The 17,590-nt window shown below is 34.8% G+C and overlaps 1 protein-coding gene across 2 annotated transcripts; it reads left to right on the top strand.

The window, feature by feature from the left end:
- The first annotated feature begins 253 nt into the window (after window positions 1-253).
- LOC112722240 (protein LOWER TEMPERATURE 1) lies at window positions 254-5,577 on the top strand. Of its 2 annotated transcripts, XM_072206994.1 has the most exons (7): window positions 254-687; window positions 1,684-1,729; window positions 2,487-2,604; window positions 2,834-2,904; window positions 3,338-3,441; window positions 4,111-4,199; window positions 5,160-5,577. In XM_072206994.1, the coding sequence occupies exons 1-6, from the start codon at window positions 589-591 to the stop codon at window positions 4,150-4,152; spliced, it is 480 nt and encodes a 159-aa protein (XP_072063095.1). In that variant the 5' UTR covers window positions 254-588; the 3' UTR covers window positions 4,153-4,199; window positions 5,160-5,577. The 2 variants fall into 2 exon arrangements, with proteins under 2 accessions (XP_072063095.1, XP_025629012.1); XM_025773227.3 differs by lacking the exon at window positions 5,160-5,577 and having other exon boundaries at window positions 4,111-4,420.
- The last annotated feature ends 12,013 nt before the right edge of the window (window positions 5,578-17,590 follow it).

The following is a 17,590-nucleotide window of genomic DNA, read 5'->3' as shown; positions in this document are numbered from 1 at the left end:
TATTTTTTTTTAAATTAAGAGTAAGACTCAAATCTAAAATATTTAAATAAAGATAAAAAAAATTATGTCATTTGATCTATAACTTACTAATATACATGCTGTTACTTACTCTACACATTTTTTGTAAAATTAATCCTTTATTTTTTATTGACATAATGTAGAAAACGTTTTCCTCCAAAATATACTTATCCGTGATTTCTCTTTTTATTTTTCTTCTAATTTTTTTAATCATCCGAATAGTAGACATACTCAAAAAACCAAAATTAAAAAATTTGCTCTTTAAAAATAATTTCCCGGCTTAAAAAAAATTGCCGGGAAAATTACGTTGCCAAAATTAACACGCGGTTAATAATAAAAAACAAAAGAATACCCAATTACGTTTTCTGGCGGAGGAGTGTATAAGGTAAATAAATCTAATTAATTTCCGTGGTGGTCAAAGGGAGAGTCCAACTGAGGTCTATTTCGGTGTATCAACACCACAAACTTATTCTTCGCGGTAGTTCTGAACTGAAGCTGTCGCTTCAATTTGATTCCGAGGGTTTTCTTCTTCTTCTTTGTTGTGTTGGTTTCGTTATCGTGTTCAATTCGATGGTTATGGATACGAATCGCTCATCTGGTGCTTCTTCATTTCTCTCCGATCTTCCCTCTCGAGGCCTCTTCTCTTCCACCGTTGTGTCTTCCAATCCGGTAAATCACTCTTACTTCCAACTTTTTTTTCTTTCTTTCTTTTTCTTCTTTTTCATGCATGATTAACGAATTTGAATTTCTGTTGGATGCTTTGATATGTGGTGTTCTTTTGTATTGATTTTGCGAATTTGAATTACAATGTGGTTTCTTGTTTATTGTTACTGTTAGGTTTTGTGGTTTTGGTTGAAGCATTGACATTTGCTTAAGAAATGTTAGAATATTGCTGTGAAAAATGGTTGATTACTTAGTACATTGATGGTTGATGTGATGTATGGAGTTTGGAGTTGAGCTAAAACATCAAAACTTCGATGAAAAAAGTGAGGAATTTTATGGCTTCGAACTGTTGTACTAAATAGCACGACTTTTCTAATAATTGAACTCATGTCACTAACGATTCCCAACTTTGTAATAAGTAGTTTAATATGCAACATTGGAGGCTCTTTCACTTGGTATTAATCATGTGTCGTGATTAATTCGTAATATTTTCTTCTTCTGCCTTTGTTTTTGTTTATGGAGATCTTAGAATATCTTTTGCATTTCAAGTGGAACAGAATATTAGGAGCATTCCGGAGAAACTAAAAGCACTGCAAATTAGGCTTCTTTTACAAGGGATTCTTTTTAAAAATTGAACCTAATCTTGTTAATGTTATACCTGTAATGGATGCTTATTATGTTGTTTGAAATCTTGAAATTATTTGTTTAAATTCATGCTGAATTAAGATAATACAGGAGCTCTATTTTCATCATTAATCACATTTCCTCTATCCTGCTGGGTTCTACTGTGTAAGCATTCTTTCTTCTGAAATAAATATCAAGTGAATTTTCTGCCGTGCTTTCTTCGACGCACATGCTTTTTATGTAAAGCTACCAATGTCCTACATCATAATGATACTTCTTGTCATTGAAAATGATTTTCCTTCCAGTTTTTCAGAACTCTGCATGATGTTATTTGCAAGATATTATATTCGAATTTGATTTGACATCCTGATTGTGCAGGGTGGGATGCGGGTGTACGTATGCGATCATGAAACAATGCCACCAGGTCTTCTCATTCTTTATCTTATAGTATTTAAACAGGTTGCCACAACTCAGTATAGTTTGATTGCTCCAATAATGATATTTCACTTCGCTCTCAAGCAAAGACTCTAGCAATGAAACAAATGAACTCTTACCATTTTCTTCTTATAGAAACCAGAAAATTTCTCTTATGTAGAATTGATTGTTTAGCTATCATAATAAATCGTTAGTAATTTAGGGAGGTATGCTATGTAGCCATCGATTATTTCGTTATAAATTATTTCCTTCTCATCGCCAGGGTTAAGATTGGCTCCCTATCATCCACAAACATTATACTTTATCATATTCAAATGGTACTTGTATTTGCCAATGAAAGATTCTTTATCTGAGCTTATAAGCTTTTATGTTATGTACTTTGTCAAGTTGGATTGGTATTTAGCATATTTATTGTTGCCTTAATTTGTTGAGTTTAGGGTGTTTAGTGTTTGTACATTGCATAAGTGCTGCTTAAGTGCTGACCATCGCCTTTATTGAGCATGAGAGGACCTTACCATCTTAGTTTCTAAATGGTTCATGTTATCAAATTTTATTTCTTGAGTACTTTATTGAATTTATGAAATCATATATTAAGAAGCTTTCGACACCTTCTTGGTGACTTGGTCATGATGTATATTTTTACGTAGTAAGTGGTTCATGTCATAGATTTTTGCCATATCTTTAGTATTTTCTTCATTTGATAATCATCATGAAGCAGAGGTTTTCTAACTCTCTTGTTGATCCAGAGGGCCAGCATATTAAGACAAACCAACAAAACATACTTATTAGAGCACTCACCCTAGGCCTGAAGAAACAAAAATGTGATTCCAGCTCAAAGGATGGAACCGAGGGATCTAGAAAGAGGTATTATTCCCCCCATAGGATGGTAAATATCCTCAATTCACCAACTTGCCTGCAAATTTTCTGCCACTATGTTTCTTTTGATGAAGAAATATGGATAAGTTTTTCCTTTCTCTTCACTTGCCTCTTGTGAATAACTAATGGTGCCTATTTTGCGTTCATTAATGTCTGTATTTAAGTATTTCAATCTCGTTGTGTTATTGAACCCGGCCTCATTAAACTCTTTAATCAGGGCTAGTGACAAGGGTTTGGATGGCAGAGCTTCAGCTAAGAGAGCAAATAATCAAATAAACTCTTTACAAGGTGGGTATGGCCTTTGTAAGGCATTTTGCATTGGATCCTGAGTGGGATGTATATAAACATTGGATTCAATTACCTACATCCTTATATGCATTTTATATCATATATGTATACCGTTTGTTGGGTGTGGGATTGGTCACATCTCTTATCATACAGTCTGATACGTATCCAGACATGCACCTCAGGCTTATGTTTTAGTTATGCTTAATTTATGTTACTGGAAGTTCTCTTTACCTGTGCTTGCACCTCTAATTCAGGCTGCCTCTTGAGTTTACCTCAGGTATTTGTGATTGGCAAAGATTTAAGGTCATAGGTCTGATAATTACTATAAATTAGTTTACCATGATCCTTAGTAAGATTGCCGAACAGAGGTTTTAGCATATGGATTCTCTATATATCTCAATGATTTTTGTTTCTTATGGTTTTAAACATACAGAGGGATCAACCAGTCAAACATTCAATAAGGATTTCCACAGGTTGACTGTAGAGAGGCTTCGTAATCTTTTGAAATCTAAAGGTCTTTCAACCAAAGGAAAGAAGGCAAGTATTTTTCTGCAGTTTTTTAAAAACGGGTACATAAGTTGCACTGAGATGGCACCTGCATGCATGCATAAGGATGTCCATATGACTGTTTCCTACATGTTATGTTTTACTGATGGTCCATATATATCAAATCATAATCGCATAATGGTTCCATTTGTTTCAATTATTCATAAAATTTTGATATGAATATCAAATGGTATAAGTCTAAGGGCCTGTTTGGACGCTATTTTCAGAAAAAAATCTTTTTTTTAATAATATTTTTTTAAAAGATCTTTTATAAAAGTAAAAGTGATTTTATGTTTGGATATTTCATTTTAAAAGATCTTTTTTTATCTATCAATTATGTTTGGATAAAATAAGATAAAAAAAAAGATTTTTTTGTTTATTTATTATGTGAAAAAAATCTTTTTTTTAAGGAAAAAAATCTTTAAAAAAATATGCAAGTTATAGTTTCTCGAAAATGATGTTTTTTTTTTCTAGTGCTTTTATTTTTACTATTAGAAATTTGTCAATCACTAAAAAATAAAAAGATATTTTTTAATTAAAAAAATATCTTTTTTATTAATTTAATGGTGTCCAAACAAACACTAAGATTGACTATTGAAAAAGTACTGACTTCTATATATATATATTTGCCTTTACTAATACGTGATATAAAATCTGTAGGAGGAGCTTATTGCACGTCTTAAAGATGCAACTGATTCGTGAATAAGAAGGGAGAATAGTAGGAAAACTCTTCTGGTTAAACATCCAATGTGAGTAGTTAGTGTTTTTTCAAGGTAACTAAGATGTAGAACTAATATAATATATTGACCTCTACAGACCTAGTGCAAGCTGCAGTAACATTTGAATGTTGTTGTTTTGGTGCTTTCTGTTTCATGTGAAAGCACATTCTGTATGTTTTTCTGAGTAAGTAGTTGCGTTGTATGTACTGGATGCTTTAGCTCGGCCTGAAGTTAAAAAGTAATTATGCCAATCATAGTTGTTAGTATTGCCCGAATTGAATCAATTCCTCATCTTAACTATCCACAATTAAGACAAAAATCGGAAATGGCTATGAATACAAACGAATTGCTGGAATTGTTTTGATCCAGTATCAATCATACAATCATATAATTCATCTATTCGACTGATACAAAAGCCATTCGGTATCAGTGATACAATTTATTCGAAAGTAAAACGGCTTTTTTGGCCATCTTTCTTCTGGTGGAGCCGTGGAGGGATAATTGCGGCCTTTCATTGTGGTTGATGGTGGGTGGTGAAGACTGCTATTATTCTGTGCCTCAGCCTCTGCTCTCTCTTCTCTTTTCCGTCAGAATTGGAATGACTGAGAAATGAAGAAATGAAGAAGACAAACAGAGGCTACTTGTCCTTACATGTGTGTCTTTCCAGCGGCTCTGCAAGCCTGCAACCGTATTGGAATTTAGTTGCTTACATGTTTGTTTTTTGGTTAAAAAAAGGGGCATAAACCCATAAAAAAGAAAACTTAATTACAAACTAAGCGGGATAATGTAATCCCTCTGATATTTACTCAGATTTCTAGCTAACTCAGGAGGAGGTAAATCCCAAAAAACAAAGTCATATCTATCTTTAACTCGTTTGTTAGGTAATAAGCACATCTATTACCTTTCTTATAGTTCTGTACAAAATATGCTTGAATCTTATTTCCTCCTTTCATTGATTTCTCTAACATTAGCATTTGGATGGATGACCAGGTTCTTGCCTCCATTCAAAAGGTGAACCACTGCTGCTGCATCAATCTCTACCACTACTTTTCTACATCCCATAGTCCAAGCTAGCTCCATGCCTTTTTTCACTCTCCATGTCTCTGCCCCAAAGGCCGTTCCAGTGCCTATCTTGTAGGAGAATCCCCCGATCCAGCTGCTGCTCTCGTTCCTCAGCAGTCTGCCACAACCGGTGGTACGTGGGTTTCCTTGTGCGGTGCCGTCAATTTGACCCGTCCACTCGTCCTTTCTATGTTTTCTCGTCAGCGGTAGACATTGGTCAAAAATTTTATTACCAATATGATATTTTTTAAGGTGAATTCTATCCAATTCTCTCATATTAAAGGCTAAGTTACTCTTTGTTACATGTTACATTATTATTAGTTAAAATAAATTGGCTTACAATCAACCTCTTTTTGAAAAATAGAAGTAAACAGTGAGATGACTTGCATTACATTCAACAAAGAAGAATTATAACTTTATTTGTTGAGAAAATTTCTAGTCAATGCAAAGAACACAATCTTAAAAAAGATTAAAAGTCACCCAAAAAAAAAGAACACAATCTTAAGAGTATGTATTGAAGGAAAGTGAAGGGTTATATACTACTCTGAAATGCACAACAATTAATTTAAACATGAAATTTTTTAGAAGATGCTTCCCGATCGAGCTTGTAATGCTAATAAATAGGGATTGTGGAGTTAGGCGGTTATGGTGTTTATAAACACGGTTATTCAAATTCATAACTTATTTTATTTAAAATGTATTAATTTCAAAGGTAAAACTCATGTATAAACTAAACGCATCTCAAACTTACATGAAAGTCCCAAATTAAAAATGTTATGTGTATGTCCTCGTGCATATTTCTATATAAATCAAATTGATAAAATTCAAATTAGCTATTTAAGTACTAAAGCGAATTGACAAAATTGAATTAGTAGGAATTGAGATAAATCAACATTACTTAAGTCAATTTACTAACGAATGTAGTTCGATACTAGTAAATCGAATCGTATAGTATAAATTCGATTTATAAACAAGGGCATAAAGTAGAGAATTCGATTTAGTGTGGTTTTACGTATATAAAAATTTGTTCATATCAAATTTCATACAATACTCTTCTGTCCATTTTATATAGTTCATAAATATTTTGAAAAAAAAATTGTATATATTTTAGAAGGAAGATTTGTGGTATAATTTAAATAAATTCAATAAAAAAATTATTAAAAAATACATTTACTCAAATTCCAAATACAATAATACTCTTTTATATAATTAATAATTTAAAAAATTAAAAAATAATATTATCCAAAAATTTATGAGACTTTTTCAAAATAATTACAAAGTTTTAAAAATGGATGGAAGAATATTGTATGGAATTTGAATTGTTTTGTATTAATTTTATATAAAATACTCATATCGTTGTAATTATTCATTTTGTAATGAGTACAATTAAAATTTTACTAACAATTTTAAATTAAACATTTTTATAAAGTTTTAATTTGATATTGTATTGTAAGCATTTTTTGTAATTATTGTAAATAATTTTATAAATTTTAAAAATGATTTAGAAGATGTTATGAGTACTATAAAAATTTTCTAGTTTTTTAGTATTCTAGTTCTTGTGAAGACTATCAAAGTGAAACTCACAATAGTAAAGATAGTTTTTTAGTTTTTGTGCATTACAGAAGGACGAGCACATTACAAATTTTTATAGTACTCATAACATCTTTTAAGCCATTTTTAAATTTTATAAAATTATTTACAATAATTACAAAAAATGCTTACAATAAAATATCGAATTAAAACTTTATAAAAATATTTTTAGTTCAAAATTATTAGTAAAATTTTAGTTATACTTGTTACAAAATGAATAATTGTTAGTAAAATTTTATAAAATTATTTACAATAATTACAAAAAATGCTTCCAATAAAATATCGAATTAAAACTTTATAAAAATATTTAATTCAAAAATATTAGTAAAATTTTAGTTATACTTGTTACAAAATGAATAATTACAATGATATGAGTATTTTATATAAAAATCAATACAAAACAATTACAATTTAAATTCCATACAATATTCTTCTGCCTATGTTTAAAACTTTGTAATTATTTCGAAAAAGTCTCATAAATTTTTGGATAATATTATTTTTTAATTTTTAAATTATTGATTATATAGAAGAGTATTGTATTTGAAATTTGAGTAAATGTATTTTTAATAATTTTTTAATGAATTTATTTAAATTATACTACAAATTCCCCTTCTAAAATATACACAATTTTTTTCTAAAATATTTATGAGCTATAAAAAATGAATGGAAGAGTATTGTATTGAATTTGATATGAAAAAAAATTTTATATACGTAAAATTACAATAAATCGAACCTACTGGATTCAATTTATGTACTTTATGCTATTGCGTATAAATTGAATTTACACTTTTTGATTTACTAGTATCGAACTACATTCGTTGGTAAATCGAGTCAAGTGATGAGCCGATATTTTATACGCTTTTTGTCATCATCTTCATATAGTTTTTAGTATGTTTTGTTTAAGTTTTATTAAGTTTTTATAGGTTTTAGTGCAAAATTCACATATTTGGATTCTACTTTGAGTTTGTGTTTTTATGCAATTTCAGATATTTTCTGGCTGAAATTGAGGAGCTGGAGCAAAAGTCTGATTCAGAGACAGAGAAAACACTGCAGATGCTGTCTGGATCTGACCTCCTTGCACTCGAAAGAGTTTTTCTGGAGTTACAGAAGTCCAAATGGAGCGTACTCAATGGCTATGGAAAGCTAACATCCAGAGCTTTCCAGCAATGTGTAATAGTCCATACTTTGCTTCAGAATTGAAGGCCCAAAACTGGCGTCCAATACCAGCCTCCTGCCCTATTCTAGCGTCCAGCGCCCAAAGGAAAAGAGACCAGCGTCCAATGCCCATAAAGGACCCCCTAGCCAGCTTTCAATGCCCTAGAGGCCTCCTAGCACGTGGATCTCATCAAAGCTCAGCCCAAACACTCACCAAGTAGGTCCCAGAAATAGATTTTGGTACTAAAGGATTGTTTTACCCTTCTTATGTAATCCTTAATCATTAGTCTAGTATTTATTTGAGAATTTTTATACTATTCGCAGCTCTTAGACACTTTACACGTTTTTCATATTGTATTCTCTATCAGTCTGAGTTTCGTTTCTAAACCTCCTAAGTTGATGGGAGGAGCCCTGCTAAGTTTTATGGCTCAATAAAAGTATTACTGTTTATTTTCAATCCGTGTTTAATTCTCAACTCAAAGATGTATCTTCGTTCTTCATCATTATGAATGCGTTGAACTGGAACAAGGTTATCTCATTCTACATGGGTTCAGAGTGCGTCTTTCATAGGACAATGATGAACCACTAGCTTGATTATACATTTCTTAGACGGCTAATCCACGACTTCGTTGTGGACTTCTCGAGACATCAGTTTAGTCGAGGTATGAGGAGATTAGAGTCTTTGTGGTAGAGGCTAGAACCCAAAGGCGCAACATTCTCTGATCCAGAAGATTCGACCTTGTCTGTGGTATTTTGAGTAGGATCATTAAGAAGAATGGACTGCAAGAGTTTCACCCTCAATCAGAATGGATCCACACTAACCCTGGGGTTCAGATCTAGAGGAGCATTGGTGACCTCTCAACCGGCGTTGATCACATACATCCTGCCATAGAAGAAATCATTCACAGTTGAAGAAGACAATAAAACCAGAGTTATGCAGAAGAACAAAGCATCTCTAAGCCTTAACCATCTTCTTATCACTGGTTATAATCAAACATTGTAATTTCATCTTATTCCAATTTTATGTGCTTTAAACAACATACCTACTTCTTCTATCTGTCTGACTAAGATCTACAAGATAACCATAACTTGCTTCAAACTACAATCCTCGTGGGATCGACCTTGACTCGCTCAGGTATTACTTGGACGACCCAGTGCACTTGCTGGTTCAGTTGTACGAAGTGTGGAAATTCGTGCACCAAGTTTTTGGCGCCGTTGTCGGGGATTGTTCGAGTTTGGACAAACTCATGAATTATCTTGTTGCTTAGATTAGGTACTTTTTACTTTTGTTTTGAATCTTTTATTTTTCTTTTCAAAAATTTTTTCAAAACCTTTTCTGTTTTTGGCTATGTATTTTCTTTTGATTTTCTTACTTTGAGTCTTACCTATTTCTTGTTTTCTTTTTCTAAAATTGTTTCAAAACTTTTTCTTTTCTTCATTAATCTTTATCTTTTGTTTGAATCTTTTGTTCTTGTTCATGTTAAGGTTTCGGATTTCTTGTTTCTTTTTCCAAAAAATTTTCAAAAAATAGTGTCTTTTATTTGAGTCTTGTGTCAATCTTTAAGTTTGGTGTCTTCTTGAATCTTTTCTTTTAAAATTTTTGAAAATTGTGTCTTTGGTTTTCAAAAATTTTAAGTTTGTTGTCCTTTGCATATTCTTGTTTTCTTTGAATCCTTTGAGTTTTGTTCTTGGTGTTCTTCTTGATCTTCAGTGTTCTTGTTTTTCTTCTTGTTTTGATCTTTAAATTTTTAAGTTTGGTGTCTTTTAGTTATTTTTCTCTTTCTTCATTAATTCAAAAAATAAAAAAAAATATCTTTTCTATCTTTATTTCAAAATTATTTTCAAAAATATTAACAAAAATTTCAATTTTTAATTTCAAAATTATTATCTTATCTTATCTTAATTTTAAAAATCAAATTTCAAATCTTATTTTCTTCAACTTCTTTTTAATTTTTTTCTTTTAAACTTTGATTTTTTCTTATCTTATCTTTCTTTTAAAATTTAAATTTCAAATCTTTTTAAATTAGAAACTAACTTTTTTATTTTGATTTCAAATCTTTTAAATCTAAAACTTATCTTTTCTTAACTTCCTTATCTTATCTTTCTTACCTAACTTATCTTCTTTTTAATTCAAAACCTTTTCTATCTTATCTTCTTTTAAATTTTAATTTTAAAAACTTTTCAAATATTTTTAATTCTTATCTTATCTTGTTGACTTTTTTAAATTTTTTCAAAATCAAATATTTTCTAATCTTCTATCTTATCTTGTTTTCAAATCTTTCTTAATTAGTTAGTTGCTTTCTCTTTCTTCTTTTTCAAAACTTCCTAACTAACTCCTCTCTCTTCTATTTTCGAAAATATCTTCTTTATTTTTTCCTCTTCTTTTTCGAAAATCATCATTAAGTTTTCAAATCTTTTTAGTTTATTAACCTTTATCTGATTAATAAATAAAATAAAAACAAAAATATTTCAAATTTAGTTTCTAAGTTTGCTTCTAATTTTCGAATTCTTCCTCTCTTCTAGCCGAATTCTTCTTCTCCTTTCTCTATCTTCATTCTTCTTTCTTCTTTTGGATATCTCACCGGGAGCTCCCTATACTGTGAGTCTGTGACATAGAGACTCCCATTTTTCTTTGTCTCTTATTTATGTATGCAGAGACACCAGAGTCACTATGGATCCAAAGGGAAATGCATGAATTGGGAGACCTCTAGGCTCCTATACATTTGACACTCCTATTGACTCAGATGACTTTAAGGTCAACCTAGACCAGGTCTTGCTATTACGGCAAAAGTGCCAGTTTCAAGGATACCCACAAGAAGACCCCAGTAAGTTCATCTCTGACTTCATGCAGTTCTGTTAAACACCCGCCTGGGTAGTAGCGGTAGTAGTGGTGATTCCACTCGCTCCAGGTTGAGCTGTTAAACACCCGCCTGGGTAGTAGCCACAGTAGTGGTTATTCCACTGGCTCTGGGTTGAGCGGGTAGTAGCAATGGAGTTGTAGCTCAAACCTACTTGCTCCGCGATGGGTGTTTCTGTCCATGGTTAGCTAGCAGGACGTGTCGGGTTGGCTATATAACCGACAGATGATATCATCAGCCACTAGGGACAGGCATGCATCATATGCATCTATATGACATTGTTTGGGTGTGCATATTGTACTTGGTTTGTCTATATGATTAACTGCTAATTGTTCTACTTGCTGTAACTGTTGTTTGTGCTTGAACTTCCTATCTGTGTTTGTAACTGGGACTCTGTTGGATTATGGTGATTTGGTTGATGGTTGGATTGTTTGGGCCTAGGGCCGTGGTTGGATTGTTTGGGCCTAGGGCCGTGGTTGGAATGAGATGAACCGATGGTTGATTTCAGTTTTATGTTTCTGATTTGGAATAAAATATGAAATGCTATTTTGTTTCAGCATAGATAAACCGTTTTGAAAGACTTTTGAGTTTTTGAGAATTGAATGGTTCCTCTTTCAGAAAAGATTTCCGACTTTACTTTTATTGTAAACCGATGTTTTTGAAAAGAGGCATGAGACGGTTATTAATCACTGGTACGGTTTATCTTCAAGTATCCTATTACAGTAATTCCCAAAAACCCTCTACTGAGAACCCTTTCGAGGATGATGTTCTCACCCCCTACATTTTTCCCCTTTCATCAGGATATGGGCGCAGAAGTTACGAAGAGCTTATTTAATTGTTGTTGTGATGCTCTGTATTATTTTAGTTATGATTTACTGCACCCTCGCCTTTATCTTGATATAATCTGTAAGAGGGATAGGAATTGTATTGGATTATGTTTGTAATATTATTTATATATATTTATGTATATATATGGATGTACTCTTTATGAGTTGTTGTAAGTTGAATGGTATTTATGGAGGTACGTTATCGAACGAAAGTATTTTTGGGAGCGGTATTGTGGTTTAAAGTTTTAAACAGGCTCATATTTTAGTATTAAGTAGTATAAGTGTCGTCGTAATGTCCGAGCTATCAGAGTCGCGCAGCCAGAAGTGTGAACTTTGGTAGTTAGGGTGTTACAAGGAGACCCCAGCTAGGACAGAAGTTCTAGACATGGAGGCTGTAGCCGCACCCCCTGCTGAGATTTATAATGCTCCTAGTGATATGAGTGGTAACTACCCTTAAGGAGACACTCTCACCCATGATCGGTGGATACCTGAGCAGGTTAATATTCCTATTACTGAGTTGTTTGAGGAAGTGCATCCCTATAGGGCCCTCACAGAAAGCCTAATGCTCTCTGGGAAGGAGACCTTAAAAAAAGGTGAGACAGTAGTCTTCACCAAAGAGGCGAACCTCAGGAGTCTGCTACTAAGGGACCGAAGGCAATCAAGACCCAGGAGGATCCTGAGAATTCCAGTGAGCACGCCACTACAGAGGAGAAGGAACCTCAAGTTTATTCTTCTCTGGGATTGCAAGGGGAGCCTGTGACTCTCACAGAGCACGCCCTTGCAGAGGTGAAAGAACCTCAAGAGCTACCTGTCTTAGGCATGCAGAAAGAACCGGCAAATGAGCAGTTGGCTCATTTCCCAGCAACCCTTAAGGAGCTGCAAGACAATATCTCTATTGCAAAGGTATTGGGAAAAAAGACCCCCTATATGGCTTGTCTAAAAGAAATTCTTTTTTAAAAGAAGGACCTAAGGGGAGATGAAATAGAGGTACTTACTGAGAAGTACAGTATCCTAATTCAGAATAAGCTGCCAAGGAAAATGCTAGATCCAGGGAGCTTTTAGATCCTATGGACTACTGGAAAGATCACTTTTGACAAAGCCCTGTATGATCTTGGCTTAAGTTTAAATCTGATACCTTCATCTATAATGAAGAAGCTGGGAATCCAAGAGGCACAAGAAACAAGGATTAACTTGCATGAGAACTGGATGGTGTTCAAGGTTCTTGACCCTCCATTACCCCCTGACAAGGGAGCCACTTGCATAAAGCTAAGGATTCAGCATTCAAGCCTCCTCCCTTGGATGGAACCAATTCAATCTCTCTTAAGACCAAACGTAAGTTTGGTGTTGGATGTACACTATCCACCAAGGAGGAAGGTCCCAAAAGGAAGATACCTAGGGGCTGGAAAAATAAAAATATCCCTACTAAAGGCTTTTTACCATGGAAAATGGTAATGTTCACTTATCTAATTATGGTATTCATCATGGAAGAGGGAAGTGGCAAAAAGGGACACCAGCATATTGCTGCAAGCCCAACCCTGCCTCATGCAGTGAACAAGATCCTATCTCTTGAGCGTCTTACGCTAATCCATGAGAGCACAAGAAGGACGCTCCTAGTAAGAAGTAAGGATTTATTCCTCTATGACTATCTTCCTCCTTGAAAGGAGCTGTCCGCCAAGCTAATGACATTAAAGAAGCGCTTGTTGGGAGGCAACCCAACCATGAGTAGAGTATTTATGTTCTTATTTCTTTCGTTTATTTTAATTTGAGTTTATTTTAGTTTATTTTTAGAGTTTTCCCTTGCTTTTTAATGTTTGTGATCATGTACAGCAGTTAGAACAGAAACAGTTAGAGCTGGAAACAGAACACCCTGGAACAGAAACCTTGCTGGCGTTGAACGCCAGACAAGGAGCCAGAGTGGGCATTAAAACGCCTTCTAGGGAGCAACAAGCTAGCGTTGAATGCCAGCCAGGGAGCTAGGCTGGGCGTTCAACGCCCAAAAAGGAAAAAGACCTGGCATTGAATGCCAGGAAGGAGGTTTGGTACGCGAAATCGTAGTTTCACACTTTTCTCGCAACTCCGCACAACTAACCAGCAAGTGCACTGGGTTATCCAAGTAATAAAGCTTGCGTGAGTAAGGGTCGATCCCATGGAGATTGTCGGCTTGAAGCAAGCTATGGTCATCTTATAAATCTCAGTCAGGCAGATTCAAATGGTTATAAGGTTTTAATAATTGAAAGATAAATAAAACAGAAAATAAGATAGAGTTACTCATGTAATTCATTGGTGGGAATTTCAGATAAGCGTATAGAGATGCTTTGTTGCTTCTGAACCTCTGCTTTCCTATTGCTTCCATCCAACCATGCGTTACTTCCTTCCATGGCAAGCTGTAGGATCCTCTCAATGAAAATGGTCCTCTACGGTTTCTGCACGGCTAATCAACTGTCGGATTTCTCCTCTCGGATGAAAAATACCAGGTACAGCTTTGGTGCCAGTTTGGACGTTTAACTCCAATTCTGGTGCCAGTCTGGGCGTTTTACGCCAGAAAGTTTTAGGCTGGCTTTGGACGCCATTTTGGGCCATCAAATCTCGGGAAAAGTATGAACTATTATATATTGCTGGAAAGCCCAGAATGTCTATTTTCTAACTCAATTAAGAGCGTGCCAATTGGGCTTCTGTAACTCTAGAAAATCCATTTCGAGTGCAGCAATGTCAGAATCCAACAACATCTGCAGTCCTTTTTCAGCCTCTGAATCAGATTTTTGCTCAGGTCCCTCAATTTCAGCCAGAAAATATCTGAAATCACATAAAAACACACAAACTCATAGTAAAGTCCAGAAATGTGATTTTTGAATAAAAACTAATAAAAATATAATAAAAAGTAACTAAAACATACTAAAAACTATGTAAAAATAATGCCAAAAAGGGTATAAATTATCCGCTCATCACAACACCAAACTTAAATTGTTGCTTGCCCCCAAGCAACTAAAAATAGATTAGGATAAAAGAAGAGAATATACAATGAATTTCAAATATCATTGAAGCTCAGTTCCAATTAGATGAGCGAGACTTACAGCCTTTTTGCTTCTGAACAGTTTTGGCATCTCACTTTATCCTTTGAAGTTTAGAATGATTGGCATCTATAGAAACCCAGAATTCAGATAGTGTTATTGATTCTCCTAGTTTAGTATGTTGATTCTTAAACACAGATAGTGTTATTGTTTTCCAATATTACCACCGGATACATAAATGCCACAGACACATAACTGGGTGAATCTTTTCAGATTGTGACTTAGATTTGCTAGAGTCCCCAGTTAGAGGTGCCCAAAACTCTTAAGCACACTTTTTTTGCTTTGGACCATGACTTTAACCGCTCAGTCTCAAGCTTTTCACTTGACACCTTCACGCCACAAGCACATGGTTAGGGACAGCTTGGTTTAGCCGCTTAGGCCAGGATTTTATTCCTTTAGGCCCTCCTATCCATTAATGCTCAAAGCCTTAGATCCTTTTTACCCTTGCCTTTTGGTTTAAAGGGCTATTGACTTTTTCTGCTTGCTTTTTCTTTTTCTTTCTTTCTTTTTTTTTCGCTACTTTTTTCCTTTTCTTTTTTTTTCTGCAAGCTTTTCACTGCTTTTTCTTGCTTTTCAAGAATCAATTTTATTATTTTTCAGATTATCAATAACATTTCTCATTTTTCATTATTCTTTCAAGAACCAACAATTTTAACATTCATAAACAACAATATAAAAAATATGCACTGTTCAAGCATTCATTCAGAAAAAAAAAGTATTGCCACCACATCAAAATAATTAGATTATTTTCAAGATGCAATTCGAAATTCATGTACTTTTTTTTCTTTTTCAATTAAAAACATTTTTCATTTAAGAAAGGTGAAGGATTCATAGGACATTCATAGTTTTAAGACATAGACACTAATGATCATGTAATAAAGACACAAACATAGACAAAACATAAAGCATGATTTTTGAAAAACAGAAAAATAAGAACAAGGAAATTAAAGAACGGGTCCACCTTAGTGATGGCAGCTAGTTCTTCCTCTTGAAGATCTTATGGAGTGCTTGAGATCCTCTATGTCTCTTCCTTGTCTTTGTTGCTCCTCTCTCATGGCTCTTTGGTCCTCTCTAATTTCATTGAGGATAATGGAGTGCTCTTGGTGCTCCATCCTTAGTTGCCCCCTGTTGGAACTCAATTCTCCTAAGGAGGTGTTGATTTGTTCTCAATAGTTATGTGGAGGAAAATGCATCCCTTGAGGCATCTCAGGGATTTCATGATGAGGAATTTTATCATGCTCTTGTTGAGGTCCATGAGTGGGCTCTCTTGTTTGCTCCATCTTCTTCTTAGTGATGGGCTTGTCTCCTTCAATAAGGTCGTCTTCCTCTATGACAATTCCAGCTGAATTGCATAGGGTACAGATGAGATGAGGGAAGGCTAACCTTGCCAAAGTGGAGGGCTTGTCCGCCACCTTGTAAAGTTCTAGGGATATGATCTCATGAACTTCTACTTCCTCCCCATTCATCATGCTTTGAATCATGATAGCCCGGTTTATTGTAACTTCAGACTGGTTGCTAATAGGAATAATAAAGCGTTGGATGAACTCCAACCATCCCCTGGCCACGGGTTTGAGGTCAAGCCTTCTTAGTTGAACCGGCTTGCCTCTTGAGTCTCTCTTCCATTGAGCTCCTTCCACACAAATGTCCATGAGGACTTGGTCCAACCTTTGATCAAAGTTGACCCTTCTAGTAAAAGGGTGAGGATCTTCTTGCATCATTGGTAAGTTGAATGCCAACCTCACATTTTCCGGACTGAAATCTAAGTAATTCCCCCAACCATTGTGAGCCAATTCTTTGGGTTCGGGTTCATACTTTGATCATGGTTCCTAGTGATCCATGCATTAGCATAGAACTCTTGAACCATTAAGATTCTGACTTGTTGAATGGGGTTGGTGAGAGTTTTCCAACCTCTTCTTTGAATCTCATGTCGGATCTCCAGATATTCACTCTTTTTGAGTTTGAAGGGGACCTCGGGGATCACCTTTTTCTTGGCCACAACTTCATAGAAGTGGTCTTGATGGACCTTTGAGATGAATCTCTCCATTTCTCATGACTCGGAGGTGGAAGCAATTGCCTTTGCTTTCCTATTTCTAGAGGATTCTCCTGCCTTAGGTGCCATTGATGGTTATGGAAAAACAAAAAGGAAGGATTTTTCCACACCAAACTTAAAATGTTTGCTCATCCTCGAGTAAAAGAAGAAAGAAAAGAGTAGAATGAGAAAAAATAGAGGAAATGGAGGGAGGTGAGTGGTTCGGCCAAGGTGCAAAGAAGTGTTTGTGATGTGTGAAAGTTGAGGTAGTGAGGAGGGGGTATTTATAGTGTAGGAGGGAGAGGGAATCCGTGTGAGAATGGGTGGGTTTGGGAGGGAAATGGTTTGAATTTGAATGGTGAGGTAGGTAGAGTTTTATGATGGATGGATGTGAGTGGTGAAGAGGATAGGATTTGATAGGTGAAGGGTATTTGGGGAAGAGTTATTGAGGTGATTGGTCAAGGATATTTGGGAAAGAGTATTATAGAAAGGTGTGAAGAGGAGAGAAGAAGAGGTAGGGTAGGTGGGGATCCTGTGGGGTCCACAGATCTTGAGGTGTCAAGGAACTCAGCTCCCTGCACCATTCTGGCGTTCAAACGCCCACTGTGTGCCAATTCTGGCGTTAAATGCAAGCTCTGCTACCTTTCCTGGCGTTAAACGCCAGTCTGCTGCCCATTTTTGGCGTTTAACGCCATCCAGATGCCAGACAGCCCTTTCTGGCATTAAATGCCCAGAATGCTGCCAGGCTGGGCGTTAAACACCCATTCTGCTATCCTTACTAGCGTTTAAACGCTAGTAAGCCTGTCCTCCAGGGTGTGCTATTTTTTATGCT

Source organism: Arachis hypogaea, chromosome 11, assembly GCF_003086295.3.
Source record: "Arachis hypogaea cultivar Tifrunner chromosome 11, arahy.Tifrunner.gnm2.J5K5, whole genome shotgun sequence".
Lineage (NCBI taxonomy): Eukaryota > Viridiplantae > Streptophyta > Magnoliopsida > Fabales > Fabaceae > Arachis > Arachis hypogaea.
The sequence above is the reverse complement of the archived record's forward strand: the minus strand, read 5'-3'. Positions and strand labels throughout refer to the sequence as shown.

What these genes read in the sequence shown, in the direction of transcription:
- LOC112722240 (XM_072206994.1), top strand. Translation starts at nt 589, where the DNA reads ATGGTTATGGATACGAATCGCTCATCTGGTGCTTCTTCATTTCTCTCC. An exon ending in TCAAATAAACTCTTTACAAG is followed by an intron (nt 2,905 to 3,337) that starts GTGGGTATGGCC and finishes TTAAACATACAG; the next exon opens with AGGGATCAACCAGTCAAACA. An exon ending in TTTCAACCAAAGGAAAGAAG is followed by an intron (nt 3,442 to 4,110) that starts GCAAGTATTTTT and finishes TAAAATCTGTAG; the next exon opens with GAGGAGCTTATTGCACGTCT.